Source organism: Petromyzon marinus, chromosome 17, assembly GCF_048934315.1.
Source record: "Petromyzon marinus isolate PM22_M1 ecotype Great Lakes invasive population chromosome 17, UKy_Petmar_22M1.pri1.0, whole genome shotgun sequence".
NCBI lineage: Eukaryota > Metazoa > Chordata > Hyperoartia > Petromyzontiformes > Petromyzontidae > Petromyzon > Petromyzon marinus.
Window position 1 is genome coordinate 15,995,411 of NC_133683.1, and position 25,739 is coordinate 16,021,149.

At 54.0% G+C, this 25,739-nt stretch overlaps 1 protein-coding gene across 1 annotated transcript; it reads right to left on the reverse strand.

Annotated features, from left to right (window-relative positions):
• Positions 1–577: 577 nt before the first annotated feature.
• NEMF (nuclear export mediator factor) lies at positions 578–24,358 on the reverse strand. The gene is made up of 32 exons (XM_032955976.2): positions 24,205–24,358; positions 23,655–23,723; positions 22,398–22,500; positions 22,046–22,171; positions 21,392–21,543; positions 21,138–21,205; positions 20,622–20,711; positions 20,331–20,404; positions 19,768–19,838; positions 19,099–19,174; positions 18,038–18,100; positions 17,219–17,296; positions 16,769–16,977; positions 15,353–15,520; positions 14,289–14,352; positions 13,999–14,087; positions 13,661–13,764; positions 13,103–13,165; positions 11,983–12,153; positions 10,758–10,816; positions 10,096–10,216; positions 9,197–9,494; positions 8,999–9,074; positions 8,668–8,711; positions 8,241–8,466; positions 7,509–7,586; positions 6,792–6,986; positions 6,620–6,658; positions 6,222–6,328; positions 4,283–4,326; positions 3,110–3,189; positions 578–2,354 (listed from the first exon to the last, which is right to left on the reverse strand). Exons 1-32 carry the CDS (start codon positions 24,261–24,263, stop codon positions 2,277–2,279), a joined length of 3,342 nt encoding a protein of 1,113 aa, XP_032811867.2. The 5' UTR covers positions 24,264–24,358; the 3' UTR covers positions 578–2,276.
• Positions 24,359–25,739: the final 1,381 nt, after the last annotated feature.

Genomic DNA, 25,739 nt, shown 5'->3' on the forward strand with positions numbered 1-25,739 from the left:
CGAATTGGCATGTTCTATTTACGTGACAAACCTTACTAATTGGCTGTGTCGGGTGGTGGCGGGTTTAACATATTTACGCGAACTAACCCAAAAAACCTTGCGATGTTAGGATGGTGGTGGTTGAACACAATGTGTGGATGAGACGAGACGATCGGTCTAAATCGGTGGCTTAACCTTTTACTGCAGCCTTGCTTACACCCCCCTTTGGTTCTCAAGCGTTAAAACATCTACAATGTTCATACACACCTGGGGTTTGATGAAAACAAAGTGATGATTTACCTTCTCAAAAAAAATCTGCCCATGTCTCGCAGCCCCAGAAAGGGCATCTCGAACCCCCACGGGGTGCAGCGTGCACCCCCAGGTTAAGAACCACTCCTGGTCTAAACTAACCAATTGTATTTTTTATTTTACCAGGTTAGGTAAACTAAGCTAAATAGCTCTTTTTCAGAAGCGACATGGCTATCACAAATGTGGTAGCAGGAGGGAGGGCGAGATGGATGGATGTGGTGGATCGCGATCAGGGAAGAGTGGATGGTGACTAAAGACGATGATATAAACTCACGGTGGTGAGAGAATCTGTAATAGCAGTCATGTTTTTATTTTTATATTGGGACGCTTGGATTGGATGATGTAAGCACAGTTATTATAATACAAGCAACACATCATTATATGAAACTGGTAGGGGGGAAGGAGGGAACTTCTGATACAAGCACACCATATGGGATATAGGCAGCTGGATTTGCTCCCACGGGGGATGTGCTTATATCCAGATGTGACTGCGCATGGCTAATGGCCACGTAACGATTTACCCAAAAACCGGAGCAGGGCCGGCTTGATGGTGGGCCCTTGGATGGGCCCTGGAATGGGCCCTGTGCCACTAATCGTCCCTGCGCCCCACCAAAGTTGACCCCCCCCCGAATCCGAGAGCAGCTGGAGCCAGGCCTGCCCCGATGCCCCCCACCCCCAGCAACGTGACTGGATTGTCACGATTCCGGGTCCCGCAAACCATTCCCGTTGATCTCGTTTCCCCCCCACCCTCCCCCCGTCTCGTTGTTTCGACCTGGTTGGTGCCGCTGAGTTTGCTGCTGTCTAGCCGGAATGCCACATTCGCATACAAGCATGATTCCCAGCCATTCTCTATCCACCAACGGCTGAAAGCCTCTTCTCCTCACGCAGTGTCGGTCAGCGTGCTATTACGACCATACTTCACGCTGGCAGCGCGGATTGGTGAAGGGCGGAGAGGACTGGATGTCACCCGCGACCGATGTCACCCGCGTCTCGGAATCGGAACTGCCCTCACCGTGTTTGTACCGCGGTGCGCAAACCGCTGGACCACCGCTCCACGTTCACATGCAGCCTGGTGACGTGGCCCAGCCATGTCAGGTAGGCAGTTCGAATCCGGCAGGCCGTCCTGGTTATTACTACGTCGTGCGTACATCTGTATAAATATGCAGTTTGTTTCACAGTGGATGTTAGGCCATTGTGTGCCGGCGTAATGGTGTGTAAAAAAATTAAACCGCAAATTACTCCATCCGGGTTACGCACATCAATCAACGCTCCCTACTGGCAGAACCATATCCCTCTGGAACATAGCACCTTCCCTTCGTGACAGCAATGCACTGACAGGGACACGAATACCAAATGCGCGAATTATAAATCTGCGTTAATCGTAATTGCTCCTCGCACACACGACTCGATGCCCGTGTCTTGAGTGTAAACAGTCGTACCCTCAACTACGACTGGCTGCAACGGACGGTGTTTTTCCCAGAGCATCTTCGTTCCAGGCTACAGCTCCAGCGATGAAATTCCGCGCCATCCGCCAGGTATCGGCCACACGGCCAACGGGTATCGGGCAGGCATCGGAAGAGATTTTTAATTTCTCACTGAATATATTCCAGTTAGCAGGTAGGCTGGAGTGGGTGGCATGTGAACAGTGGTAGTCGGGGTAATCGTAAGGGACAGGTATATACTGGATGTGGTGTGCTGGCGGTGCGGAAATATTTTCCAGGTCACTGCCCCGGACAGACCGCCAGGAGGACCATGTGTCTTCCAGGTGTTGACCGGCTATTGTTTCCACAGTGGAATCATATCGCTATAATAGAATGTGTATCCCCAGGGTTCAAACCCCGTGTTTAATATTTTATTCGGTCAAATTTGATCTCACACCAGTAGCAAGGTATTGGCCATGTGGCCAGGCATGTGGCGCAGGCCGTGAGCGCAGGCGAGGGTGCGAGGTGTTGGCCGTCGGCGGTGGTGGTGGTGCCCAGGAGCTGGAATCACTTGCGCTTGGTGGCCTGCAGGTTCGGAGCGGAGACCTTCACCTTGCCCGGAACGTTCCTGGACAGGTCCGTATCCTACCGGGGTGGGGGAGGACATAGCCAAAATTCTCGGCACTCGGCTCATCGATCCGTCCTCTCTGTCCCCTCTCTGCTGGACCTGGAACAATTGTGTCATTGTGGATGTGCGATTTGATTCGGTATTTGATGTTTTTGCCATTGAGTTTGACATTTAACACCCCGCGTAGTTGCAGGAATGAGCACCCGTAGCGACTGCAGGGTATGTGTATGCGTGTTAGCGCTAAGCTGCGCTACGAAAGCGGCGACCCGAGTTTGATTCCCGCTCACGGCCAACACCCGTGACGATTATCTCAACCGATCCTAGGCCTCCCATAGGTTGACTCAGCCTCAAATGAGTCCCTGGTGCGGTGTGTAAAAATATCGCCACTGGGCAGACAACGGCGGTCGGGCGTGGTACTGGCCACCCACCTCCTTGTGTGCCGTGCCGGCCTTCATAGGTGCTCGCTAACAGCACTTGACCCAATAGTCTGAAGGGCTATACAGGGGGTCTTTGTCGTGTGTGTACGAGTTTGTGTGTCCCACACAGCTTCAGCCAGATCAGGGGCAGTCGACCCAGGAGGAAAACTTGGCTAGGAGCAGGGTTCGTCTGAGCAAGCTGTGGAGGCCATGGTTGTTTGAACGTCGAGGTCACGTTCGGCCGGTGTCTCCGAGCTCGAGTCGCTGCCCACCCCCTCTCCCGTGCCGCCCCTGTCGTCATCAGGATCATTTGCCCTCCTCCCCTGCTGCCCCCACTCGCTCTCTCTCTGACTCGCCTTGACGCTCTTGAAGAGATCCTTCTCCCGCGCCGTGGTGTCGCGCGCGTGGAGGAAGCTGTGCAGGGCCGTCTTGGCAGCTGCGACGCACAAACGTGGATGTTCGGCCACACGGGAGCGCAGTAAGAAAGCACGCAACGGCACACAGCCAAACAACGGCGCACAGCCAAACTACGGCGCACACCCAAGCAACGGTACTTATCCAAACAACGGCACGCGCCACCACCACCGGCCGTACACACCACCACACACTAAAAGCACACACCGCTACAAAGACCCTCGGTGTAGCCTACGCAGACTGTGGGGCAAGTGCTGGTTACCGAGCACCTATGAAGGCCGGCACGGCACACGAGAGCGTGGGTGGCCAACACGACGCCTGGCCGCCTTTGTCTCCCCAATGCCGATGCTAACAAACTGCACTAGGTGCTCATTTAAGGATGAGTTAACCTAAGGGAGTCTCATGACCAGTTTAGGTTTGTTACGAATGTTGTCATGAGTGGGATTCCAATTCAAGTTGCTGAGTTCTTAGAGCTGTTTGCTAACCACTGTGCCATCGCTCCTCACATACATCAAGACCACCGGTAGAGCCTTAACAGATTGTTGGGACAAGTGCTGTTCGTGACCACACACACACACACAAGCGCGCGCACACACACAACAAGCACACACATACGCGCACACACACACACATATGCGCACACACACACACAAGCGCACACACACACAAGCGCACACACACACAAGCGCACACACACACAAGCGCACACACACACACAAGCGCGCACACACACACACACAAGTGCACACACACACACAAGCACACACACACACACAAGCACACACACACACACAAGCACACACACACACAAGCGCACACACACACAAGCGCGCACACACACACAAGCGCGCACACACACACAAGCGCGCACACACACACAAGCGCGCACACACACACAAGCGCGCACACACACACAAGCGCACACACACACACAAGCGCACACACACACACACACAAGCACACACACACACAAGCGCACACACACACAAGCGCGCACACACACACAAGCGCGCACACACACACAAACGCGCACACACACACAAGCGCACACACACACACAAGCGCACACACACACACAAGCACACACACACACAGTGGCGGCTGTCAGGACGCACCTTTGCCTTTCTTCTGGGCCCCAGGAGTAAGCTTCACCTTGAACCTGGTGGCAGAGCGTACAGCCTCAGGGCAGGTCCACCTCACCACGTCTGTGCATGCGTACATGTATGTACGAGTGTGTGTGTGTGTGTCAGTGTATGCGTGGGGAGCGGTAGTGTCGCGGTTAGCACGCTGCGCTATAAACCTGGCGATCTGTTTTCGATTCCCGCTCACAGCCAACACCAGTGACGATTATCTGAACTGGTCCTGGGCCTCCCCTAGGTCGACTGAGCCTGAAATGAGTACCTGGTGCAGTGTGTAAACATCGTCACTGGGGAGACAAAGGCGGTCGGGCGTGGTGCTGGCCACCCACCCCCTCGTGTACCGTTATGGCCTTCATAGGTGCTCGCTAACAGAACTTGCCCCTACAGTCTGTTAAGGCTATAGGGGGGATCTTTGTCTTTTTTGTCAGTGTATGCACATGCCTATTTGTGTGTGTGTGTGTGCAAGCCTGCATGTGTATGTACATCTGTGTAGCCGTGTGTATGTGCGTATCTCTGCATATACCTGTGCAGTTATTTGTGCGTGTTTACCCATGTGTGCACATGCCCATGTGTGCCTGTGCCTGTGTGTGGGGAGCGGTAGTGTGGCGGACAGCTTTTCGCCTTTTGGCTTTCTCTGGCCTAACACTGGTTGAGACTAGGCCCTAAAGAAAGGTGTCTCTGGTGTAGACCAATCAGTTTCAAAGACAATGCATATAGTATCATGTTCTCCACAAGTACGTGTGGTTAATGCAGACATGATTCATTGAAAAAGGTTTCTGTTTGGTGTTTGAACATCTTAACACCACCTGTTTTGTTGCCAAGAAAGGGTAAAGCCTATTCTTACTGGTAAGAAGGGTCCCATGTTGTGGTAGTGTAGCGATTAGCGCGCTGTGCTACGAACCTGGCGACCCGAGTTCAACTCCCGCTCACGGCCAACACCAGTGACAATAATCTGAAGCGGTCCTGGTCATCTCCTATGTCTGCTCAGCCTTAAATTAGTACCAGATGGGATGTGTAAACATCGTCACTGGGGAGACAAAGGCGGTCGGGCGTGGTGCTGGCCACCCACCCCCTCGTGTACCGTTATGGCCTTCATAGGTGCTCGCTAACAGAACTTGCCCCTACAGTCTGTTAAGGCTATAGGGGGGATCTTTGTCTTTTTTGTCAGTGTATGCACATGCCTATTTGTGTGTGTGTGTGTGTGCAAGCCTGCATGTGTATGTACATCTGTGTAGCCGTGTGTATGTGCGTATCTCTGCATATACCTGTGCAGTTATTTGTGCGTGTTTACCCATGTGTGCACATGCCCATGTGTGCCTGTGCCTGTGTGTGGGGAGCGGTAGTGTGGCGGACAGCTTTTCGCCTTTTGGCTTTCTCTGGCCTAACACTGGTTGAGACTAGGCCCTAAAGAAAGGTGTCTCTGGTGTAGACCAATCAGTTTCAAAGACAATGCATATAGTATCATGTTCTCCACAAGTACGTGTGGTTAATGCAGACATGATTCATTGAAAAAGGTTTCTGTTTGGTGTTTGAACATCTTAACACCACCTGTTTTGTTGCCAAGAAAGGGTAAAGCCTATTCTTACTGGTAAGAAGGGTCCCATGTTGTGGTAGTGTAGCGATTAGCGCGCTGTGCTACGAACCTGGCGACCCGAGTTCAACTCCCGCTCACTGCCCATACCAGTGATGATTATCTGAACCGGTCCTGGGCCTCCACTAGGTCGACTCAGAGTCAAATGAGTACCTGGTGTGGTGCGTAAACATTGCCACTAGGGAGACAAAGGCGGCCGGGCGTGGTTGCTGGCCACCCACCCCCTCGTGTGCCATTCCGGCCTTCATAGGCTAACAGCACTTGCCCCAACAATTGTTAAGGCTATAGGGAGGATCTTTGTTTGTTTGTGTGGGCGTATGGTACTTGTAGTTGGTCATGGCTGTATAGGGGGCGCAGGTCGGGATTGCAAACAGGAGGAGGTCGTCAGCATCCGGCTGCCCAGTCAAAGAGTCCAGCACAGCCTCCGCGTCCTAGACATCACATCACCGTCACATCACCGTCACATCACCGTCACATCACCCCCGACGTATTTGTCACATCACCGGTCAATTAATAACCGCATCACTGTCACATCAGCACCGCTTGATGACCAAATTACGGCAAATATCCACATGTTATCATCACATCATCGCCAACATCCCTGTCAGCTCACCCAACATACCACTCCAATCACACAAAGGCAGGGGCGGTTGCAAGTGGCATCCCACGTGACCAGCTGCAGACAGGGCCCCCCCTGCCCCCCCCCCCCCCGCCCCACTTACCTCGACTGCGGCCTGCTCTGTTTCTCCCTCGTCCGGGTCCTGCGTGGCGACACGACGGGTACAAGTTTGAGACGCGACGCAGAAAATCAGAGACACGTGGGGGACCTCCCCCCACCCGGTGCAGAAATCCTGTGGCGAGACCGCGATTCCGCACTCACGCCGCCACTCTCACCTTGTCCTCCGCGTCGCCCCCCTGCTGCTCAGAGGAGACCGTCACGTCTCTCAGCTGATTGGCAGCCTGCTCCACGGGGGTCACTGGACCCCGAGGCTGGATGTTGATTGGGCGTGGCGCGGGCTTATGTTTCACGTGCTCATCCTTCTTCCCCTTGCCTTTTTTGTGTTTGGGTTCCTTTGGCTTCCCCTCCGACTGCCAACACATGAAAAGCACACAAGGTCATGTGACAGGACACGAGCACGTGACAGGAACACGAGCACGTGACAGGACACGAGCATGTGACAGGAACACGAGCACGTGACAGGACACGAGCACGTGACAGGACACGAGCACGTGACAGGACACGAGCACGTGACAAGAACACGAGCACGTGATAGGAACACGAGCACGTGACAGGAACACGAGCACGTGACAGGCACACGAGTACCTGACAGGTCGCCTGGTCACGTGACAGGTCGCGTGGTCACGTGACAGGTCGCGTGGTCACGTGACAGGTCGCGTGGTCACGTGACAGGTCGCGTGGTCACGTGACAGGTCGCGTGAGCACGTGACAGGTCGCGTGGTCACGTGACAGGTCGCCTGGTCACGTGACAGGTCGCGTGAGCACGTGACAGGTTGCCTGGTCACGTGACAGGTCGCCTGGTCACGTGACGCGCGTACGGCTAGGCGACACACACGCCTCCATGTGAGATAAGTAGCAGGGCAAGGCCTCACCCCGAGCAGCTCCATCCTCAGCTTCCGCTCTTCCTCATCCTGGTCCGCGTACTTCTCCCGAATCTTCTTTAACTTGCCCTGCTCGCACCCAACACACGCAAACACAAAGATGAAGATCTCCCAGGTATATTTTCACAGGCTGTTGGGGCTACTGCTATTTCCGAGCATCTATGAATGCGAGCCTGGCATACAAAGGAGTGCTCTGGGCCAACACTACATCCGGCCGCCTTTATCTCCCCAGTGCCCATGTTTACACACTGTACCAGGTACTCATTTAAGGTTAACCTAGAGGGGATCCAGCATGGGTTTCTTATATCACATGCCACTGATGGTAGCCATGGCTGGGAATTAAACTCAGGCAGGAGAGTTAGGACACAGTAGGAGGTAGCAAGAGGAAACAGGAGGAAGCAGGACGCAGTAGGAGGCAGTAGGGGGAAGCAGGAGGCAGCAGGGGGTAGCAGGGGGAAGAAGGAGGTAGCAGGGGGAAGCAGGAGGTAGCAAGGGGAAGCAGGAGGTAGCAGGGGGAAGTATGAGGTAGCAGGGGGAAGCAGGAGGTAGCAGGGGGAAGCAGGAGGTAGCAGGGGGAAGCAGGAGGTAGCAGGGGGAAGCAGGAGGTAGCAGGGGGAAGCGGAAGGCAGCAGGGGGAAGCAGGAGGTAGCAGGGGGAAGCAGGAGGCAGTAGGGGAAGCAGGAGGCAGCAGGAGAGTGAGAACACAGCAGGTGAGCCCCTCACCTTCTGGCCACGTTTGTGGGCAGGCTGGGCCACCCCTCCCAGCTTCTCGCCCTCTCTGATCACCCTCTCCGCCTCGGCCTGGGATCCAGCAGCAGAGGGGTCCGCGTGGTCCGCGTGGTCCGAGGGGTCCGCGGGGTCCGAAAAGGGCGTTTCGATATCCTGCAGGGTTGAGCTGCAGGCGAGCCCTGTCTGAGCCCCTGGATGCTTCTTCTGCTTCTTAAGGTCCCTGGAGTCACAAGGGGTGGTGGAGGGGTGGGAGGGCAGGGTAGGTGGGGTGGGAGGGTTGGGGCAGGGTAGGTAGGGTGGCAGTGAGGTCATGCGGCTGCAGTTATGAGAAGGTCAGAAGCGCGGAGCAGGCACTGCTGAGATCCTGGGTTCTAATCCCAGTTTCAGCCTCCCCGGGTTTGCAAGTTAAGTGTGGACTGACCTGCGCTCCTTGGCAGAGAGATGTTTCCGTGATTTCTCATCTCTCTGGAGAGAAACGCGGCATTCGGAGAGGGGAAAGAGTGATTGGGGCAAGTTACGGTTCACAGATCAATGAATTATTAGGATCCAAGTTGACAGTTCATCACGATTAAAGATGCAGAGTTACCATGTGTGTGTCTGTGTTCGTTACCCGTGGCCTTTACTAATGTGTGTCAGTGTGTCTCTGTGTGTGTCTGTGTTCGTTACCCGTGGCTTTTACTACTGTGTGTCAGTGTGTCTCTGTGCGTGTCTGTGCGTGTCCGTGCGTGTCCGTGCGTCTCCACATGCAGTACCTGTGCGTCTCCCTGCATCTCCGAGGCTTGTGATGTGCTCGCTGGCACTCTGTCGGACCCAGCTGCCATGCCGGGCCTGCGGGGGAAACACGGGAGACACACGATAGGCATCACGCGCCACACACAGCCGCTGGCGCCCAGTGCGAGCGAATGAGGGGATGGGGGGAGAGGAGGGGGAAGGTGGAGCGATGCCCTCACCTGTGCATGTGTAGGTGAGACGGCTGAGACAGGTGAGACAGGTCGATGTTCGTGTCGGGGAAATCCATCTCCCCGCCACTATCGCCTCCGCCATCGGAGTCCCCGCTGCCTGGCTGCACCCTCTCCTCCTCCTCCTCTTGCGAGCCCTCCGATTGGCTGTCTTCCTCTTTGGGGGGTGGGGGGCCACCCTGAGCGGAGGGGGTGGCCGAGACGGCGTCTTCTGATTGGGTGGCAGGGAGGCCTCCTCCCTCCCTGTCCCCCGCCGCCTCCTCCACCTCCCCATCAGAGGGTACCTCCTCTGTGGGAGAGCGGGTCGTAGGCCTCAGGCTGACAAATGCTCGCACGTGCATTACCGCGGCAACTAGAGCCGGGTGCCATGGGCTGCGGTCGTCCTCAACAATGTCAACGTTAATTTACTTGACCCCGATGAAGGGCACCCCCAGTGGCAGCTGTTTCTATGTGGCACAAGGTGACTCAGCACCTGGTCTGCAAGCGGACATAAGTCTGCCAGTCAAGTGATTGCTATGTGTTATCCCCACCAACTATGTAAAATTAATTCGGCCAATATTTGGACCATGACGCTGGTAAGCATTGGTCTTTTTGGGATGAATGACGAGATGTAGGCAGCACATTTTCATGGTTCATACTCCACCAGTCGTACTCATGTACTGGCAGAGCTGGAATTTAGGCGAATTAAGCGCACATCCAAATTGTAAGCGATTTTTTTTTTACAGTCCTTGGCAACCAGCCAGAGATCAGCAGCTCACTTGAAACGATACCGGTAATCAAACCCAGGATTCTCAGCGTTGCCAGCCCAGCGCTCTGACCTCCTGACCCAGCTGGGCACCACCACTCCACCAGCCTGTGGGGTCAAACAGGGGTCGCACTCTGTGACCTACCCAGGTCGACGGACGCCTCCTCCATGAGTCGCCCCGCTTCCCTCGCCTCCGACTCCAGGTCCTCGTCCTGAACTCTGACCTTTCGCTCCCCCTTGTGACGAGCGACACAAGACTCGTCCACCTGATCAACACGAGCGAACACACACACACACACGCGGGAAAGTAAATATATATACACACACACAAGTATTTAAGGTTGAGTCGACCTAGGCGAGGCACACAGACACCAGCAGCCCGAGTCACCACGATTGGGCTAAGAACAACTTGTGGGTGCAATTTGTTATTATTATTATTATTACTACGCTTGTTTACCCAGGAGAGCCTCACTGAGTCTCAAGACTCTTTTTCAGGCGGGCCCTGCTAAGTTTTTTTGCAGTAGGAGGGTGACGTTACTGTGTGTGATCCCTCATCAGTAATTTGCAAGTAATTTTTCAGCACTGGGATGTTTTAAATGGTTTTGTTGTTGTTGCAATGGGAAGATACTGGGGAACCCAGAGGAAAATCATGCAAAACAGGGGGAGGGAGAACATACAAACTCCACACAGGAAGGCACCCAAGTCGGGAATCGAACCCAGGCCGTTCTTGCTGTGAGGCAAGAGTGTTACCACTGCGCCCCCACCCTGCCGCCCAAGTAAACGTGGCGACGGACTCAAGACACACACCTTGAACAGGAATCCAAACCCCATCATGAGGTAAGAAGGAGGCAGGTAGTTCTTCTTACCTGCGCCAGCAAAGACACGCACACACGCATGCCCGCACGCCCGCACGCACGCACATGCACGCGAGCACATGCACGCACGCACACACACACAGACACGCCAGCACGCTTGCACGCGTTAATACCCATGACCAGGTGCTTTCAGAGCAACACTCGCAACCGGATAACGCAGCCGTAGTGTACTGCACGCAATAAACACATGGCACCAAACCTGTACATCGCCACACCCGCGTGTCGCCATATTCATACGTCACACCAGTACGGTACCACACCTGCATTGTCATGGCAATTCTCCAGAACAAAGTATTTTCTTCAGGTTTATTTCGTGTAACCAGGTGACAACTCGAGAGAGCAGGACAGGAGTCTCATTTGGCATGAGTGACCTGAGGTTGCAAGAGTGACACCCGCGTGTCACCACACCTGTACGGCACTACACATGTTCAGCTCTAACACCTGTATGGTATAACACCGGTGTTTCACCGTACCTGTATATTACTGCCAATCCTGGCTCTAGCTGCTCTTGGATTGTGGGGGGCCCATTTGAGCTGTTGAGTGCGGGGTGGGGGGGGGGGCACCGTAACAGCGACATACCGCTAAAGAGCATCAACTTGGGTGGGCAACGGGGACATCTGGTGGTGAAGGGCCCAGCCAAGCACAGCCACTATCACACCTGCGTGCCCCAATCACACCACACCTGCGTGCCCCAATCACACCACACCTGCGTGCCCCAATCACACCACACCTGCGTGCCCCAATCACACCACACCTGCGTGCCCCAATCACACCACACCTGCGTGCCCCAATCACACCATACCTGCGTGCCCCAATCACACCACACCTGCGTGCCCCAATCACACCACACCTGCGTGCCCCAATCACACCACACCTGCGTGCCCCAATCACACCACACCTGCGTGCCCCAATCACACCACACCTGCGTGCCCCAATCACACCACACCTGCGTGCCCCAATCACACCACACCTGCGTGACCCAATCACACCACACCTGCGTGCCCCAATCACACCACACCTGCGTGCCCCAATCACACCACACCTGCCTGCCCCAATCACACCACACCTGCGTGCCCCAATCACACGTGCGTGCCCCCCTAAACCTGCGCGCCCCCCCACACACACCTGCATCACGCCGCCCGCTGCGTGGCACTCACCGCGGACCATGAAGCTGCCCGTGGTGAGGTACTCCCCGGAGGGCGCTGTCTTGGTGACCTGGTGGTGATGCACCCACCAGGCGCTGGTGACCACGCGGGCATCCCACGCGGCGCTGTAGCACACGGCCATCGTGCCAGCCTCCGTGAGCGTGCGGGGGGGCACCGCCTCTCCTGGTGGGGGTCATCACGGGGGGGGGGGGGGGCGTCATCATAATAGGTGCAGCGTGATTATGAAGGGGTCCTCATCATGGTGAACAGAGTTAATGCAGACCTGAGTCCTTGAAAAAGGTTTCTGTTTGGTATTTTAACATCTTAACACAACTGTTTTATTGCCAGAAAGGGTGAAACATATTCTTATATTTTGATACTGGCAAGGGAGGTCCCATGATGTAGCTGCTCACCCCGAGCTCTCAATGTCCTGATAGTGGCGTTCGCCTTTTGGCGTCCTCTGGTCTAACACTGTTATTGAGACTAGGTTCTAAAGAAGTTGTCTCAGGTGTGGACCAATCAATTTCAAATAATACATATAGTATTCAATGGTTCTTTCGGTAAATTCACGTAGATAGAAAAAGCAGTCATAATTATATATATATTATTATTTTATTGTTTCCCTTCAACGTGACTTTACCGAAAGAACCAAGAATATGAATCACTGCAGTCACGAAAGCTTTAAATCAAAAATAAAGTGAATAAGAAATAATTAAAATATCATCCTGATGACGATTGCTTGTGTTGCGTTCAAAACGTCGCGATATTTTTTTTATTTTTTATTCAGTTTATTTTCATTTTTATTATTTTATTATTATTTTTCTATCTACGTGACTTTACCGAAAGAAGCATAGAATATGAATTCCTGCAGTCACTAATTGTATGCATACAGTATCAGAGCAAGTTTTTTTTTTGCATGTTCACCACAGGTACATGTGGTTAATGCAGACTTGATTCCTTGCGAAGGGTTTCAGTTTGGTGTTTAAACATCTTAACACCTCCTGTTTCATTGCCAGAAAGGGTACAACCTCTAGTTTGGTGGTTGGAACGTGTTTTGTGTTTCCAGTGGGACGTAACCCGCGCCAGGCTAGGTGCAGGGATCCCTGTGAGTGGTTCAGAGTGGCAGTCGCACCTGTGGGGTTTTTGATGACGCAGCTCGTGGCTCCGTGCAGATCAGCGTGAACGTAAAGATCTCCTGTCAACGGCAGCAAACACACACGTACACAATATACACAAGACACTAGTATACACACACATAGAATACACACACACTTACCAATTTACACAATACAAATATACACGCAAATAAATAAACATACACACGTAAATACACACATATCACTATGTCAATGACAGTGCACACATACATACACCAGTACACACACAGACGTACGGCAAAGACTAAGATCCCCCACAGCCTACACAGGCTGTTGGGGCGAGTGCTGTTAGCGAGCACCTATGAAGGCCGGCAAGGCACACGAGGGGATGGTGTGGCTAGCACCACTCTCGGCCGAGTCGACTTTAGGGAAGGCCAGAACCAGTTCAAATATTCACCACTGTAATTGGTCGTGAGCTGTAATCGAACTTGGTTCGCATGGGTTTAGAGTGCAATGGGTTAACCACTGTGCCGCCGCTGCCCACACTACCCCAAGACACACTCACGCCCTCTCACACACACAGGTGAGCTCACCTGCTCGCAGGTAGCGCTTGACGATCATCTCGTTCTGCTGCTGGTCGCGGCCGGCGATCACCAGGAAGTTCTCCGAGCTGATGAACCAGAGGAACTTCTCGAACCTGCTCGCACGCACGCGGCACGGCGCCACCCATCACTGCCGCGCCGAGGGGGTCACAGCAAAGCCCAGCGTCATGCAGTGGAGTCGTCGCTTCATCGATACGGAGGTCAGGAACACTCTGGCATTGAGGAGAGCGGTTAACTTCCGCTTGGCTTTGAGATTGCGGGTCAAGTGGTGTGTTGGGTTCAGGGTTGAAGGGGTCAGGGTTGAAGGGGTCAGGGTTGAGGGGTCATACCAGTAGACCTTGCGCGCCTTCTGGATGGAGCTCACGACTTGCACCTCCTTGAGAGTCTGTCGCGTCTTCTTCTCGGCAGACTTGAATGCCTGTGGCACACCTCGTCAACAAGCCACCTCGTCAGTCTCATGTCTTTATAACACACCACTTCGTCGGTGTCACACCTAGTCGGTGTCACACCTCGTCAGTATCACACCTGGCAACAAGGCAGCTGCTGATACGCTCAGCACATGAACATGTGGCACACACATCTGGCATGTGACACACGCACCTGACACGCACATTTCTACCTTTTCTGATGCCTCAATGGTTTTCTGCTCCTTCTTGGCGGCGTGTCTCTTGTGATCGTAATACCTACACACGGCACCGCACACACACGCAGCACCAAACACACGCGTAGCGTCACACGCACAATTAGCGCCACACACAGCACCATGCCATACACTTAGCACCACAAGCACAATTAGCACCACACGCGCACAATTAGCACCACACACACACACAGCACCATGCCACACACGCAGCACCACACGCACAATTAGCACCACACACACACAGCACCACGCCACACACACAGCACCATGCCATACACTTAGCACCACATGTGTAGTGGGTTCACGGGACACGGAGACGGTGGAGTAGAGGCAGTACTGTTGATTTAACTTAACAAGGGTTACACTGGAAGGGGTAACGGCCCCTTCACCCGTATACACGCTGGGACACCCCCTAGGCTATCTAGCCTAATTCCTGTGCTCCCAGTTCCTCCAGCTACAGGCGCTAGAGGAGGCTATCTGATCTGGCCCTGGTCAAGCACAGATCACAGCACCCCACCAACCAGACCGACCCTTAAAAGGGCTCCGGCTCTGAGGCTCTGGGGCCGCACCACCGGCTTACCCTGCCGGCCCTTAAAAGGACAGCGGTCAGGGAAGTCCCAGGGTCTATCTAGCCGGCATTCCTTCTGCACTGGTTCTTCACTCTTGGCTTACCCCAACACTCTGCCCCGAGCTCTCTGGCTCCCCGCCCTTTATACCCATACACCACTGAGGGCGGGGCTATAGCGGACGTGGTTGTAGCCACCAAGGTGTGGCTGTGTGTCACCTTCCCACAACACCCCTATACATGCACAATTAGCACCACACGCGCACAATTAGCACCACTCACACACACACAGCACCATGTCACACACACAATTAACACTACACGAACACACAGAGAGAGAGGGAGTGAGAGGAGGAGGAGCAGGGCAAGGTGATTAAGAGGGGGAGCAGGGAGAGGGAGCTGTGAATGGGAGCAGAGAGGGGGAGCAGAGAGGGGGAGTTGGGAAGGGGAGCAGAGAGGGGAAATGGGAGAGCACCTCTTGGAGTTTGCGTAGGCGGACAGACTCAGGTCGATGTCTATGAGCGCCGGGCGTCCCTGTTGAGGCTTCTGCCGCTTGTGCTGCTGCTTTGTCGCTTTTACGGCCTCACCATCGCCGGCCTCACCGTCTGAGCCGTCCTCACCACCAGCCCCAGTGTACGGGTTACTGTATCACCGCCAATGCCACATGCACCAATAACACCACCGTTACCACCACATGTACCAATAACACCACCATCCCATTCACCGTTAACACTACCACATGTGGGGGGGGGGGGGGGGGGGCTGCGGGGGTTCTGGGATCCCACACAGCCCCACCCCTCGATGGGCAAGGGGCATAAAAGGGGACCTCCCCAGCCGATCTGGACCAGTTGAAGACCGAAGCCGAAGGCCAGCTAGGACCCTGAGACCCCTCGCCCTGCTGTCCTTATCAGGGCCGGGACTCTGTGCGGCTCAGCGGTGAGACCCTGGGAACCCCCTGGGCCCGACGTCCTTGTAAGGGCCCAGTGGGTCAGTGGTCGGAACTCGCACCCTGGCTAGGGCGAGTTAGAATAGCCTCCCCCTAGGCACCCATAGCCGGAGGACCCTGAGTGTAGCCCTGTGTTAGGGCACGTTAGCCCAGAGGCAGTACCTCCCCAGACAGTAGCTGTAGGAGGACAGTAACCCTGAGTGTACTGGGACTGTACTGCCGAGCGAGGTGGTTAAATAAATCGTGTTGCCTCCAAGAACCGACTCCGACGTCTCCCGAATCCACAACACTACACATGCACCGATGATAGCACCATTATATACACCAATAACACCATCACCACCACTGTATCCATGTGCGCACCAGACCTGGGGGCAATTATAATCATAATTACAGAAGCATTGTTGGCTGAAATTAAGATAATATTGTGATTGTAATTAATGAGTTATAAATCACACAGTTAATTGCAATTGCCCCCAGGTCTGCTACACGCAGTGTTTGTGTTCTGTTTAACACGTAGGCTTTCGTGACCAATATTATTCATAATCAAGGCTTTTGGGTTACATTGCGTAAGTATGAATGTGTCGACCCTCCACCACCTGACACAGCCAATCATTAAGGGATTTGTCACGTAAACAAAACGCGCCCATTAGTTACTACCTCAGCCCACCGGTGTGTTGGAGAGTAAATCCACAACATTTACAATTTAAGTGCGACGTTTCGCTGGTAATTACATCCAGCATCTTTCGGCGATTTGCCAGGACTATTCTGGATTTACTCTCTAACACACCGGTGGGCTGAAGTAGTAACTAATTGGCGCGTTTTGTTTACGTAACAAATCCCTTACCAATTGGCTGTGCCGGGCGGTGGAGGGTTACGACACATTTATACTTACTCAATCTAACCCAAAAACCTTCATCGTGAATTTGCCGCGTGCCGCCCCACCTGAGCGCCATGGTGATGTGGTTGGTGTTGAGCTTCAGGGCCTTGATGGCGCAGGCCACAGGGTCGCCCTGCTCGCTGGCCTCGCGCACCAGCGCGCCGATCTCGGCCCAGTCCAGCTGGTTGGCCAGGGCACTGCGCACCACCGTGATGGCGCGCTCCACCACCAGCAGGTTCACCTCGATCAGCTCCGCCTTGCGCCGGTCCTCCTCCTGCACTCGCACGCACGTACGCACGGCTACGTAGAGGCACGGGTATGTGGAGGTGCGCATTGGTGCTGGCGTTTCGCACGCGGTGGGGGGGCGGTGGGTGGCCACCCTACTCCGTGACGTCACGTAAAGACTGTGGGCGATGCAGACGCTGTAGCCGAATGGCTATAGGCGGGGCACGAGAGGCCTATCTGCGCCCCCCGCGCCCCCCTATGGCGGTGTTAGTGCCCCGGCGTGAGCTCACCTGCGCCTGCTGCAGGGCGTCCAGCCGCCTCGTGTGGTCCTTGCGCACGTTATCCAGCTTCTTGAGTGCCTGCTTCTCCTGTGAGACACACGGGACAGCTTGCACACACGCTACACACACACACGCTACACACACACACACGCTACACACACACACGCATGCTACACACACACACGCTACACACACACTAACACTCTACACACACGCTCTACACACACACACATGCTTCACATACGCACGCACAACATACACTCTACACACACACACGCTACACACATACACTCTATACACACACACACACATGCTATACACACACTCCACACACACGCTTCACACACATATGCTTCACAAACGTGCGCACAACACAAAAACACTCTACACACACACACACACACGCTACACACACACACACGCTCTATACACACACACGCTACACACACACACTCCAATACCCGCCAATATAACTACACCACTAAGTGACGGTGACGTTACCACAGCGCTTGTGCCAGGCTAGGTGCACTTTGAGGCCAAGTGAAGTGTCGAAGGCTCGCTGACAGGGATCGGGACAGACCCAGGTGCCATGGGTTGACTCAGATGAATGGCAGAGATGCACCAGCTGTGCCCTCGACTGTGCCAACAGTGCCGTACTCTCCACACGCACACTTATCTTAACACACACAGACACTCCACACGCACACACAATCCACACATGCCCATCTCAACACATACACATGCTCTACACACACAGACATCTATATACACAGAACACACAGAGTATACACTAAACACACACACACGCGCACGCATGCACGCCCAGACCTGATGCAGTGCCTTTATGTCGATCTTCTGTCCTTCCATCTTGGAGAAATACTCATCCACGGCCTGAAACACATACACACACAACATTCACGACGACGGGATCTCGTTTTCAGACACCTCGTTAAAGAGTCACACACAATAAACATAATGGGAATGTATAGAGTATAAAGGTAACCGCAATGAAGGTAAAATAATCGTTACGTATTTTCCCAGGAAAGCCATACTGAGTCCAAAATCAATTTTTCATGAGGGTCCTGCATTGGAAGGTTTGATCAATAACATACAAACTCCATTGATAAAGGCATCTGAGTAGAGAATCGAACCCAGGTCCTTCTTTCTGTGAGGCACAAGTGTAACCGCTGTGCCGCCCTGGTGAAGTGGCGGTTATGGGAGAGGAAGGCATGGGGAGGGAGAGGGCTTCTGTCTGTTTTTACATCAGATAATGGGACAGAGAGAAACGGTCATCGGGAGAGAAGAGGGAGGAGATCTTGAGTCTTGACCTGAATGGGGAGGTGAATCGACCGTGCAAAGGCAGGGATTCTCACACATCGAAGGCAGCAACGGATAAACGAGTGACGTCCTGTTTAAGACATTTTACTGGAGCTTCGGATGCAAGGCGTAGAGGGGACATGGAGGAGAGTAGAGTGAGATGAATGGGGAAATGAAGGATAGAGCGTGGAGGGGTTATAGAGTGCAATGAGAGCAGAGAGGTAGGAGAGTGCATGGAAAGCAGTAGAGTGAGATAAGAGTGGTAGACAGAGCTGAGTCCATGAAGGATCTTAGCAGATAACATAATTTGATTGGGAGCCAGAGGAGGGGGATTGGAGTGTGGGTGCGCCATGGTCTCGTGGACGGATACTGATGAGGGAATCTGGCAGCCGTATCTTCGATCATCTGGTTTTGGAATTGAGGGGCTTGTAGAGGCCCTGATGGAGATACTTTTTAAAGTCAATAGAGAGACGGGGTTGTGTTGGGGTTGTGTTGGGGCCGTGGTGGGGTCATGGTGGGGTCATGGTGGGGCCATAGTGGGGCCGTGGTGGGGCCGTGGTCTGTGTGCGCACCTTATCAAAGCTGTCCATCTCCAGGTAGGGCCCACGTGAGTGCTGCGCAAACAGGAATGGGTGGAACTCCTCATACCTGTAAACACGAGCACACACACAATACACATGTGCATGTGTCACACACATGCACAGAGATTCTACGTTGTGGCCTCAACGGACTGTTGGGACAAGTACTGTTAGCGAGCACCTATGGCCAACAGCACGCCCAGCCACTTCTGTCTCCCCAGAACCGATATTAACACACCACATCATGTACCAGTTTAAAGTTGAGTCGACCAATGGGAAACCCAGCATACATGCGCACAGACACATGTGCATGCACACATGCACACAGGGAAAAGTGCGCACCCACACACATATCCCCATTTCAATATACACAGACAAAGGGAAGCCAAGGAAAGCTCTCACTCTCACATTCTCCAACTTCCCTTCCACTCTCTCACTTTTTCACGCTCCCCCACTAAGTCTCCACCACTCTCCCACTCACTTCCCCGGTCTCTGACTCATTCTCCACCACTATCAACCACTCACTCTCCCAGTCTCCCACCCACTATCCCACACCCTACAACGCTCTTGGATATCCCTCCGCACACACTCCCCCGCACTCTCCCATATTCTCCCGTGCTCTCCACCACTCTGCCCCACGCTCCACCGCCCGCTCTTACGCACGTGAGCAGCTCCTCGGGCTGCTGCGTTGCGTCGACGCTCGGTTTCTTCTCTCGCTTCTGGATGATGTAGCCCTGGGAGGAGATGGAAAGCGGCGATAAAATCGCTAGCGACGAGAACGGTGCTAATGACGCTAACGCAGCTAACGATGCTAATGACGATAACAATGATAGACTCGAAAGACAATGCTATTGACTCGAACGGGACGATCGACGCTAATGAATTGAACGTCGGTAACGTTGCTGATGACGAGAGCGGCGCTCAGGGCACTAACGACAGGAATGGTGCAGAAACGCAAAGAACGCTAATGAATTCTAACTCTAACCCCAAACGTTCAGGTCGCTTAACTCCACCACACGATATTGCCACACGTGATGGTGGAAACACTTCGAAATAATTTCCCCCCCCCACCCCCCCCCCAAATGTTTGATCAGCAAGCGCCACTCATGGGCGTCAGCAAGTGGCGTCCTGCACAGCAGGGGATGAGCGTCACGAGCGAGGTCACCGCCCGAACGACTACGTAGGGACGAGCTGTGTGGAGTCGCCCCTTCAAGCACGCTCCGCACCTTTCCCTGAAAGTCGCTGGCTCTCTCCATGAACTCCTCCGACAGGGCGACTGCCTGCAGGACCTTGGGCAGATCTGTGTGTGTGTAGTCACACACAGGCACACAGACACGAACACATAAACACACATGCATGAGCTCGCATAAGATGCACGCACAGAGTAGAAAGGGGATGTGGGAGATGGGAGAGGGGGAGATGTGCGGGATGGGAGGAGGGGGGATGTGAGATGGGGAGAAGATGTGAGAGATGTGATGGATGGGAGAGGGGATGTGAGGAGGGAGAGGGGACCTCACCTCGCGTGAGATCGAACCCTTGGCCCAGCTTGGCCCCCTCGGGGAGGCCGGCCTGCAGGAGGCAGTGCTCAATGACCGCAGGACCAGGCGCTATCAACAGCACACGCACACACGCGTACAAATATAAAGACAAAGATCCCCCCTCTAGCCTTAATCGGCCAACACGGCACATGCCCGGCTGAATTTGTCTCCCCGGTGCTGATATTCACACACCGCACCGGGCACTCATTCAAGGCCGAGTCGACCTAGAGAAGGCCCAGGACTAGTACAGATATTTGCCACAAACACATAAACACACACATGTTCTATAAACATGTGCACTCAGATTGGTAATGCACATTAGGCATTGCAGATGAAATAATGGAGGTGCACAGGTGCTGTCACGGGCTGTACATGTGTTTGGTTGTGTGTGTGTTGCAACCTGATAAACTGTGGGCGAGGCACCCTGCTGCTTTCAGATACATCCTCAAAACCCAGCATCACACGCACGAGCATGACCGGTGGCCGCAGACTTACTCATGTGGGGGTTCAACACCCGCTTCAGTTGGTCGCCCTTCGATGCCGCTTCGAGGATCTCCGTCAGCCTGAAAATAAAACAACCATCATGACAACAACACAAACACAACAACAATAACCACAGCCTAACGGGCACTCCATCAAAAACTAATTATTATAACATTACGCACGTGACCACCGGCGCGCGTATACACACGGGTGGGAATGCACATGTGCACAAGGTGCCCACACACCCCACGCACGCTGGGACTCACCGCTCCATGGAGAGCGGTGCTTGCACCGCGAGTGCGGCGGCGTCGCGAGGGTAGCGCTCGCGCACGGCCAGCTTCACGTCCATCGACTCGTCCGTGCGGAACCGCAGCAGGTTCAGGATGGTGAACTCGTGGTCCGTCAGCACAACATTGCCCTGGCAGCCACAACAGCAGCAACAACACAAAAAGACGAGCATCAGCAGCAGCAATACCATTAGCAATAGAACATCTGGACATTATAGATTCCGACAGGCTTAAGAAGCACACTCGGAGAGCACATGGAGGGCACACAAAGACACAAAGTGACAGTGACACACAAAAGCACATAGTGACACGTGGTGATAGTGACACATAGTGACACAGTGACACATGACACACCGTGAAACTGTGACACGTAAAGGTACATTAGCACAAGGACATATACAGTGACACATGGTAATACACGACGGCACACAGCGATACACAAATACACATTGAGACACAGTGACACACGGAGTACACAGTGTGACACACAGAGGTACGCAATGACACACAGTGACAAAAATAGTTTCACGCGAAGGTACACGGTGACACACAGACATATGTAGAGGCACACGGAGGGACACAGAGACACACAAAGGAGGTGGGCGAATGGGTGGGTGGGTGCTGGCCCCTCACCCGGTCGTAGAGCTCCACGATGAGGTGGTACGCCGCCTCGTTGGAGCCGAACTGGAGGTCGACGACGCGGTCCGTGCCCAGCTGCTCTACGCTCACGAGGCGCCGCGACTTGAGATGCTTACGGCACTGAGCGTAGCACACATCACGCCACACTGGACGTTTAAAAAACACATGCTACGCGCAACAAATACAGCACCATACACACGCAACACACCACGCGCAGTAGAAAGCACCCCACGCACGGCACATCAAACACCACACCGCGAAAGACTACCACGCACCACACATAAACACGACACACCGCACACAGGAGGAGAGGAGGGAGACGGGGCAGTGGGGCCCCCATGGGCACCTTCATGGAGAAGCCGGAGGGCATGTTGTTCTTGGGCCACTCAAACTCGGTGGTGTGAAGCCGCGTGCCAGACTCGATGAGAAGCACAGCCTTGGCGTCAGGCCTGTACACACGTGGCCACAACACCGCAGGGTCACACCGTCAGAAAGTCACGACGCTACTACTCAGCCACAACACCACCGAGTCAAAGACACTACACAGTTACAGCAATACCCAGCCACAACAACACGCAGCCACAATACTACACAGACACAGCAATACTTAGCCACAACACCACGCAGCCACAATAGTACGCAGCCACAATAGTACACAGACACAGCAATACCCAGCCACAACACCTCACAGCCACTACACCGCCCAGCCACAGCACCGCCTAGCCACAGCACCGCACAACGACAATAACTACATAATCACAAAACTACCCAGCCACAACACCACGCAGCCACAATGATACATAATCACAACGCTACCCAGCCACAACACCACACAACCACAATAACCACATAATCACAATACTACTCAGCCACAACACCACACAGCCACAATAACCACATAATCACAACACTACACAGCCACAACACCACACAGCCACAATAACCACAATCACAACACTACTCGGCCACAACACCACACAGCCACAATACCACAGAATCACAATACTACTCAGCCACAACACTACACAGACACAATAACCACATAATCACAACACTACTCAGGCACAACAACACACAGTCACAATAACCACATAATCACAACACCACACAGCCACAATACCACAATCACAATACTACTCAGCTACAACACCACACAGCCACAATAATCACTACCCAGCCACAACACCACACAGCGGCAAAACCACAGAATCACAATACTACCCAGCCGCAACACTACACAGCCACAACACCACACAGCCACAATACCACAATCACAACACTACACAGCCACAATAACCACATAATCACAACACTACACGGCCACAACACCGCACAGCCACAATAATCACAACACTACACAGCCACAATAACCACATAATCACAACACTACACAGGCACAACAACACACAGCCGCAACACCACAGAATCACAACACTACTCGGCCACAACACTACACAGCCACAATAACCACATAATCACAACACTACACAGGCACAACAACACACAGTCACAATAACCACATAATCACAACACTACTCGGCCACAACAACACACAGCCACGACACTACAACACCACACACCCACAGGACCCCGGATCGCGCACCGTTGCAGTCGGACCAAGTATGTCCGAGTGTCCACATCGTAGACGTTGTTCACGCGCATCCCCAGCAGGCTGCAAGACACAAGACACAGCAAGAGGACACTTAGACACAGAGAAATATTATAGAGGAAGACACAGAGACACTGAGACGTAGAGACACAAAGACAATGAAAGGCAGAGACAATTAGGACACAGAGACACGGAGACACTTTGACACCGAAACACTCACTCAGACACCGAGACACAGAGACCGACAAAATGAGACGGAGACACACATACGCATACTATGAGACACTCAGACATTTAAAACAGACACAGACACACCGTGACAGAGCCATTGACACGTACATAGCGACACGGAGACGCGGAGGGACACCGAGACCGCGCCACAGTGCCCAGAGCATCGGCCTAGGCTCTCGGCCGACAGAGGCCGCGCCGGGACGGCGGGGAATCTAGGCAACGCAGGGCGGAGCGGTTCTCAGTCCCAGATATCCCTCACAGGGGATGCCCTCGCACGCGGACCCCTCTCGTACCCCTCTCGGGAACCCCTCACCTGCGCCGCAGCTCGCTCACCACGGCCCGCACATCCACGGTGCTGAACCTTGTCTTCATCTTGCGAGTGACCGACCCGGAGCCGGGGTCTAACCTAGGCCTCACACACGTGAAGGGGTCAGAGGGCGAGGGGCCGGCTCTACCAGGGCCCGCCTACCGGGGTCCTCCCACAGGGGTCCAGACCCTCCCACCGGGGTCCTCCCACAGGGGTCCTCCCACAGGGGCCCTCCCACAGGGGTCCAGACCCTCCAACCGGGGTCCCAAAGGGGTCCAGACCCTCCCACCGGGGTCCTCCCACAGGGGTCCAGACCCTCCCACCGGGGTCCTCCCACAGGGGTCCAGACCTTCCCACAGGGGTCCTCCCACAGGGCCCCTCCCACAGGGGTCCTTCCACAGCGGTCCAGACCCTCCCACAGGGGCCCTCCCACAGGGGTCCAGACCCTCCAACCGGGGTCCCAAAGGGGTCCAGACCCTCCCACCGGGGTCCTCCCACAGGGGTCCTCCCACAGGGGCCCTCCCACAGGGGTCCAGACCCTCCAACCGGGGTCCCAAAGGGGTCCAGACCCTCCCACCGGGGTCCTCCCACAGGGGTCCAGACCTTCCCACAGGGGTCCTCCCACAGGGCCCCTCCCACAGGGGTCCTTCCACAGCGGTCCAGACCCTCCCACAGGGGCCCTCCCACAGGGGTCCAGACCCTCCAACCGGGTCCCAAAGGGGTCCAGACCCGCCCACCGGGGTCCTCCCACGGGGTTTAGACTTTCCCACGGGGTCCAAATCCCCCCAACGGGGACCTCCCACATGGGTCCCACTGGGGTCCAACGAATAAAGGTGTTTGGGTTAAATCGCGTCAAGTGTGTGTCGTAGCCCTTCACCACCCGACACAGCCAGCAAGGTTTGTCACGTAAACAAAACGCGCCCGATGATTCTGGATGTGATTACCGGCGAAACGCCGTGTACTCAAATTATAAATGTTGTGGATTTGCTCTCCAGCACACCGGTGAGCTGAAGTAGTCACTAATTCATTTGGGCGCGTCTTGTTTACGTGACAAACCTTACTGGCTGTGTCGGGTGGTGGAAGGTTACGACACATTTATACTTACGCGATCTAACCTATCCAGTGAGGGAAAAAGGTATTTGATCCCCTGCTGATTTTGTACGTTTGCCCACTGACATAGAAATTATCAGTCTATAATTTTAATGGTAGGTTTATTTGAACGAACAGTCAGAGACAGAATAACAACAACAAAGACGAATCGAAACAACAACAAAATCCAGAAAAACGCATGTCAAAAATGTTATAAATTGATTTGCATTTTAATGAGGGAAATAAGTATTTGACCCCCTCTCAATCAGAAAGATTTATGGCTCCCAGGTGTCTTTTATACAGGTAAGGAGCTGAGATTAGGGGCACACTCTTAAAGGGAGTGCTCCTAATCTCAGCTTGTTACCTGTATAAAAGACACCTGTCCACAGAAGCAATCAATCAGATTCCAAACTCTCCACCATGGCCAAGACCAAAGATGTCAGGGACAAGAT